An 8140-nucleotide genomic window follows, 5' to 3' on the forward strand; every position below is an offset into this window, starting at 1 on the left:
ACTTGTACTTCAAAAAAGTAATGGAGATTTCTTTTCATTGAAGAAAGGACAAACAAATATCTAGAAGTGTGCAATATCACAAATAAAGGGATTTTTTACTTACACATGTAATAGTGCCTCCTATTTTGTACATTAAAGGTGATAAATAACCTCTTTGAACAAATAAGAAGTGATAATTTGGTAAAAACACATTTAATGCATCAACGAAAACATTGCTCTACAAGGAAGAAAGACAAAGCAAACCTACGAGTAAAACTCAAGAATTTATAAAGGTCATCTTCATCAAGTACTTATAAAAAAAAAAAAAAAAAAAAAAAAAAAAAAAAAAAAGCTTGAAGACATAGAAAAGAGAAAGAACATTTTCTGATTGTAAAAAATTATTTCATTCTTCCTATAAAGTTTTGAAAAACTCTTTATTAAATTATTGTATCACGTATGGGTAAGACAAAAACAACTATTATTACTCAATTTTAACTTTGTATTATAGATTAAAACTTGAAGTCTTTTGTAAAGTCGCAAAGAGAAAATATAGGGAAATATTTTGCACATAAGAAATATGCATAAGTTGTGACAAAGAGGGTCATGAGACACAAGAGCCACAAAAATATTAATATATTTTAATGAACTATATACACGTATTACTAATTAACAAGATACTCCAAGCAGCAAAATTACATACACATTACTAATTAACAAGAGACTTCACTTAGCCATTTACAAAAAAATAATAAACAAGTGGAAACACATTATAAAGCAAATGAAACTATAAAATAAAATGAAACATAAAATTAATATAAATAATAAATTGTAATATATATGAATAAGGAAGAAGAAGAAATAAATAAATAAATAAATAAATAATAATAAAAAAGCTATACCAATGCCATTCGGTGAGTCAATAAGAGAAGTAAAAAAAATCACTGATACGAGGGATGCTAATGCCATTAGGTGAGTCAAAATACCATTAGCAAAGCCAAAAGTGAACTCAGCAAAGCATTCTAGTAGAAATTAGTTAATAAAACTATATATGTATTTGAATTATTAAAGTTTAATGAAGAATTTGAAGCAAGTATATGCGAGATTAAACTACATACATAGCTCAGAAAATAGTATGTGCTAATACATTGGGAAAAAATGGCATTATTAATTTCTATTATATAAAAATCAATTAACATTTTATAACCTAGTATATATATCTTATGAGTAACATGATGGATGCAAAACAAACGGGTAAATGAATTGTAATTAGATAAAAATAAAAATAATATATTATGATATCCTTAAATAATTTTCAAATTAAACAATAAAATAAGGATTCAGATGAAATGAGATCAAGTACATCATCATTTATAGTCATAATAAATTAGTATAGTCCAAGAATTTCTTCCCCTTCTTTTGACTACAACTATGATTTCCATACCTATTTTAAGATCACAACACAATAGAGATGGGCTTTGTCTTTGTCGGGTATAAAGTGGAACACTCCCATCATAAAATATAAATATAATAAATATCAAGTACTAATGTACAATATGATAATAAAAGACAAATGATAACAGTGTTAGTTTAATAAAGTCTTCACCTATAGTTAAATTTCTCTTCCGAATATATCAAATTGTATCCAAAATTTTATTGACCTGTTTTGTCTGATTAGGTTGACACCGTTACTGCTAATTCGTAAATTTCTTGTACTAAATTCTTGTGAAAGATTGACAAGAGATTAACGAAGGTTATCACTAGATATATTGTGAAGGATTAGCAAAGAAAATTTATACAGAATAGTGATGGATTAGCGTGGGAGTTTTTTTGAGAGAATATTGTGAAGGAAATTCACGAGAGAAGAGCGAAGAATTAACAAGGGAATGTTGCGAGAGAATAGTGAGGAAAAAGCAATGGAATAGCAAACGTAACATTGCGAGGAATTTGTGAAGAATTAGCGGTGAATCAAATAAAAAATTCTTTGATATGACCAAGAGATGGAATAACAAACACCGTCTTACGAGGGATTTGTTAGGCATTAGTAAGGACATGGCAACAACATCAAACTAGGGATAAGAGGGACAATATATGAGGCAATATCAATGAGTTAGAGACAAATTAAACATGTTTGACAGGTTAATTAGGGAAATAACAAGGAAATGACAAATGAATTAGTAACAGGTAGTTCGTTGCTAATTAGCGACTTGGATTTTGTAAGTAATTATGCATGTCATTTCATTGATATGGTAGTATCAATATATACATAAGTACAAGAGAAGTCTTAGCCTATGATTGTCAATCCCATTAAGATTGTGGATCCCATTAAGATGATAATTGATCTCTAATAATTATTTATAAGAGGAATATTTTCTAAATATTAATTACTTTGTCTAACACACTCCCGCAGTCGAAGCGGGAGATTGCCGTACGTTGAGAATGTCTCTAAAGTCTTCAAAGAGTATGCACGGAAGTCCTTTAGTGAAGATGTCGACAATTTGAAAGTGTGACGGAACATGAAGGACACGAACCTGTCCACGAGCTACTTTCTTGCGAATGAAGTGTATATCCATCTCAATGTGTTTGGTGGGCTGATGTTGAATAGGATTGCCTGAGAGATATATCGCGCTGATATTGTCACAATAAACTACTGTGGCCTTATAAACCGTATGATGTAGTTCGAAGAGAAGATTCCAGATCCAAGACTCAGAGACCACATTAGCTACTCCTCTATATTCTGCTTCAGCACTGGATTGAGACAAGGTTGGTTGACACTTAGAGGACCATGAGATCAAGTTGTCTCCAAAAAATACACAATATCCAAAGGTGGAGCGTTTAGTATCTGGGCATCCACCCCAGTCAGCGTCAGTGTAGGAGAGAAGACTGGAGATTGAAGATTTGTGAAGATGTAAACCATGATAAAGGGTACCTTAAATGTAGCGCACAATTCTTTTAAGAGCATGCATGTGTTGATCTGCTGGCGCATGCATATGTAAACAAACCTGTTGCACAACATATGATATATCCGGTCTTGTGAAAGTGAGATATTGTAAAGCTCTTACTAATTAAACTTCGATAATGTATGGGATCTGAGTAGGGAGGTCCTAATGATGCACTTAGTTTAGCCTTAGTGTCGACCGGCGTTGTGGATGGCTTACAAGAGCTCATGCCAGCTCGCTCAATAATGTCTTCTGCATATTTATGTTGAGAAAGAAACAACACACCTACATGTTGTGTAACTGCAATACCCAGAAAATAGCTCAAAGGACCCAAGTCTTTCATAGCAAATTCAGAAGCAAGTGGTGACATAATGGAATTATGAAGAGAAGTAAAGGATGTTGTGAGAATGATGTCATCAACATAAAGTAGAATGTATGCCGTGTCTTCTCCTTTATGATAAATGAATAATGAATGATCAGATTTGCTATGTGAAAAACCAATAGTGGAGACAAAATCAGCAAATTGTTGGTACCAAGCACGAGGGGCTTGTTTGAGTCCATAGAGAGATTTCTTCAATAAGCACACATAATCGGGATGAATGGGATCTCTGAAACCCATCGGTTGATGCATGTATACAACTTCATGGAGTTTACCATGAAGGAAGACATTTTTAACATCCAACTAATGAATGGACCGAGATTTTGATAGAGCAATGCTCAAAACAGTTCATATAGTTGTCGGCTTCACTACTGGGCTAAAAGTTTCATCACAATCCACACCAACCTGTTGAGACCTGCCATCACATACAAGACGGGCTTTGTGCCGCTCAAAAGAACCGTTAGATTTCTTTTTAAGACGAAAAACCCACGTGGAACGAATAATATTAGCATCAGAAGGACGGAGAACCAACTCCCATTTCTTATTTTTAATAAGAGCATCAAATTCATCAAGCATGGCCATTTTCCAGTTCGGGTCAGACAAAGCAACTTTTGGGTTACGGGGAAGGGGTGATGGTGCAATGGAGGTCATCAAGTTGAATTGACGTTTGGGCTTATGAATCTCATGCATGCTGCATGTTTCGACGGTTCGAGGTGGGGCTTGATTTATTTGGTTCAGACATGGGCTAGGTGGCATTTGGGCCATTTAAGGTGAGAAGGTTGGTGGTGGTGTATTAGGTCGTGGAGATGTGGGCGAGTTTGGTTCGTGGTTGGGTGGGATTTGTGGTGTATTATTTGGCTTAGTTTGTGTTTGATGAGTTGAGGTAGGTTGTGTATGTAAGTGGTGATGCCAAAAAGGATGTAAGCTTTCATTTAAAAAATCATAGGTGTGAGATGTGGGTGAATGTAACTTGGAAAATGGGAATTGCGACTCATCAAAAATGACTTGTCTACAAATGATTATTTTTCCATTTGCTAAATCATAACATTTATATCCTCTATGATTATTTGGGTATCCCAAAAACACACAAGGGGTGGAACGAGGTTGTAATTTGTTTATTGTGGTGGAGGGAAAAAGTGGATAACACAAACAACCAAAAACCCGTAGATGTGTGTAAGATGGATTTCTATGATAAAGTATTTGAGTGGGGGAATAATTTGAGAGTAGCTTGCTTGGGAGGATGTTTAAGAGGTAGGTTTCCATGTGAAGTGCGTGATGCCAAAATGATGGTGGCATAGAGGAATGAGCAAGGAGAGTTCAGATGAGGTTGTTGATGGCTCTTATTTTACGTTCATCTTTGTCATTTTGTGGAGAGGTATATGGGCAAGAAAAATGAAATGTCATTCCATGAATGTGACAAAATTGTTTAAAAACCTCATTATCAAACTCCTTCCCATTATCACACTGAAAACATTTAATATTCTTTTTAAATTGAGTGTGAATGAATGCACTAAAAGACAAGAAAATGGAATAAGCCTATGATTTTCTTCCAATGGAAAATGTCCATAAGAAATTAGTGTAATCATCCAAGAAAAGAATGTAATATTTATGACCTATAGAACTTAAAATTGGTGATGTCCATAAATCACTATGTATTATATCAAAGGGTTTGGTAGTGGAAGAATTTGAAACATAAAATGGAAACTTAACATGTTTCCTAAAAACACAAGATTGACAAACAGAAGAGCAAGTAGTCAATAAATTTATTTTTTCTACAGGAGCGTAAAACAGGTGCTCCTGGGTGTCCCAAATGATTATGCCATAAAACATAAGAAAGGGTTGCAAAAATTGATGGAGTGTTGGTTGATGGAGTGTTGGTTGATGGAGTGTTGGTGATAGGATATAGATCCCTAGTGCTATCACATCTCATTAGTCGCATTCCCGTCAGAAAATCCTTCACAGAAAACCCAAAAGGATCAAATTCAATAGACACAAAATTGTTAGTTGTCAAACAACGTACAGAGATCAAGTTTTTAATGAGTTTAGGGGCATGAAAAACATTGTTTAAAGTTAAGGGTGGGTGAGGAGGTGTTAAAGTTGTTTGTCCATACCCGTGAATTGGAATTTCATGTCCACTACCAAAAATAATATTTTTGTTATTGCTCAAATTAAAATAAGACGAGAGAGTACCTCGAGAAGCTGACATGTGTGATGTTGCGCTAGTGTCCATGTACCAATTCTCATCAGGAACGTTCAAAGATAAAGTTTGCATTGTTGCATTAATTTCGGTGGGTGCATGTTGTGAAGGAGGCCCATGAGCATTGAATGCTTGTTGTGGGCGATTGCCAAGAATTTCAGGCTGACGTGCAAGAGGAGGCGAAGTCCATGAAGATGTGGGGTAATGGCAAGGAGGAGCGGCCCATGGTTGTTGTTCCCAAGGTCCCCACGGTGGGTATGACATCCACTGGGACTGTTGATGTTGCCACGATCGATGCTGTGAGGGTCCACCATGTTGCTATCCATTGTTGTGGTGGTTTTTGTGACCTCTACCTCGACCGCCACCATTGCCTCCTCGTCCACGGTTTTGGCCGCGTTTCGAGCCATTGTTGCCACGATTAGAGGAAGGATAATTAAGGGCTAGAATTGTGGTCGTGACCAACACTAGATGCATCATCAATGGGATGGTTGGTTGTGAGGAGAGCGATGCCGGCGTTGTTGGCGGCAGAGGTAGCTTGCTTTGCTTTGCGAGTTTCTTCAAGGATTAACCTTGATCATGCCTCATAAAAGGGCGGTAAAGGATTAGTTTGCTGAATGAAAGTAGCAACACCATCGTAGTTCTCATTTAAACTCGCAATTAATTGAAGAACTAGCCTTTGATTTGAGATCAGTGCACCAACGTTAGATAGTTGATCAACAAGCATTTTGAGTTCTTGGCAATATGCCAAGATGTTGGGATAGTCGTCCATATGAACGTGAGTGAATTGATTCTCCAGGTACACAGCGCGTGAGTTTTTGTTGTCCTGGAAAATATTTTGCAATCGCTCCCATGCTTGTTGTGTAGTCGAATCGGGTTGAAAGATGGAGTGTAAAAGATCGTTGGAGATGGTGTCGTAGATCCATTGAAGGATGATAGCATCCAAGCGAGACCAAAGTGTTGGATCGACTTCGGCAACTTTTTCCTTTGTCTAGTCAGTTGATTTTGATGTAGGTGGGAGAATGTTATCGATGACTTGGTATGCCGGCAATGGATTTTGAACAACTCTACCCATGAAGAATAATGACCCTTTTCCATCTCTAAAGTGATAGGGATGAAATTCTTGACGGTGTTGACAACAAGTGCGGGGTGGAATTTGGTTTGGTCAACCATTGATGTGAGGGAGAAAAGGAGATGGAATAAAAATAGGAGAAAGGGATGAGGAAGGAGGCGCTGTCTTGTGAGGGCAGGTAGGGTTTGCTAAGGATCAGATACTGACTATTTATACCATGTAAGTAATTATGTGTGTCATTTCATTGATATGGTGGTATCAATATATACATAAGTACAAGAGGAGTCTTAGCCTATGATTGTGAATCCCATTAAGATTGTGGATCCCATTAAGATGATAATTGATCTCTAATAATTATTTATAAGAGGAATATTTTCTAAATATTAATTACGTTGTCAAACAGATTTAATAAGGAGTGATCCCTTGCTACATTGATTAATTAGGGACTAGCAAGAAAATTCACGATTTTTTTTATAGTGCAACGCTCTATGGTCATGCTTTTCCGGGATTAGCATCATCGTCAACTGCTACAAGTTTAGTATCACTCACAACTTCTTTTGTTGAAGATCTCACATTCACTAAAAATAAAGTTGTACTAATGTATATAAGTGGGAAGCAATCCTCATTTTATAAATTAATTTTGTTAGGTTGAATTAGGCTTCAAATCACTTTCTTAAGAAGGTATCAGAGCTTATCCTAGTGATTCTTGTTGTTAGCCTTATTAAGTTATCCTCTATCGAACTAGTACAAAAATTCAGTCTTACAAACTTTAGGATCAACATATTTAACCCTCAAGATGAGAGGTGTGTATTGAGATTCCATATCAACTAAAGATAAAGTCATACATGTATATATAAATAAAAAACAGAAAGTTTTGGATTAAATGAAGTAGGTACATGATAAGAATATGTGGTCTAGATTAATATAAAGATAATTAATAGTGGTGTATGGTGTGGATCACTTGTAATAATGGTCAACCTATAATTCATCATAATTCAATAATAAATTTTTATAAATAATAAATTTATTAATTTTTATAATAATTATTTAAAAGTTAAGGGAATAATAGGTTTTATTAGTTAAAAATAATTTTAATATTAATGGTATATAAAAATAGCTGTAAAAAACAGTATATAAAAAATAAAACTATTATGAATAACTCATAAAAAAATTAATAATCTGTTACCTATCACGTTTCTAAAATAATATTTGTGTTCCTTTAAAATGCAGAATTAAGTATTTAAGCTTACCGTAAAAGTATAAATTATTAAGAGTAAAGTTTGAGTGATGGGAAATGCAATATTAATAAAGAAATTCTTTAGCTTTGGCATATCACGATCAGAAGGTGGGTGATGGTAAGTGTAACCTTGGGTGTATGTGGAACTGTTATACTCATCCAAGTAATGGGAGCGTTAAATAGGTCATACAAGATGGCCTCTCCAACAAATGACACCGTACATCGCAATTCAACATCAACCATCACGCCAACTAACCCTCATAATTATGAACGACTGGAAGAAACTTAAATGTTGCATGTTAGTTTTTTATTTATTTATATTATTTATTTGATATTTTTCAAA

The 8140-nt window shown here is 34.9% G+C and overlaps 1 protein-coding gene across 1 annotated transcript; it reads right to left on the reverse strand.

The window, feature by feature from the left end:
* Positions 1-3642: 3642 nt before the first annotated feature.
* On the reverse strand, positions 3643-4059 carry LOC145957216 (putative mitochondrial protein AtMg00820). Its single transcript, XM_083073436.1, has one exon. The coding sequence runs from the start codon at positions 4057-4059 to the stop codon at positions 3643-3645; it is 417 nt and encodes a 138-aa protein (XP_082929562.1).
* Between the last annotated feature and the right edge of the window lie 4081 nt (positions 4060-8140).

Source organism: Cajanus cajan, chromosome 4 (genome assembly GCF_000230855.2).
Source record: "Cajanus cajan strain Asha chromosome 4, NIPB_CcT2T_4, whole genome shotgun sequence".
In the NCBI taxonomy this organism is placed as follows: Eukaryota; Viridiplantae; Streptophyta; class Magnoliopsida; order Fabales; family Fabaceae; genus Cajanus; species Cajanus cajan.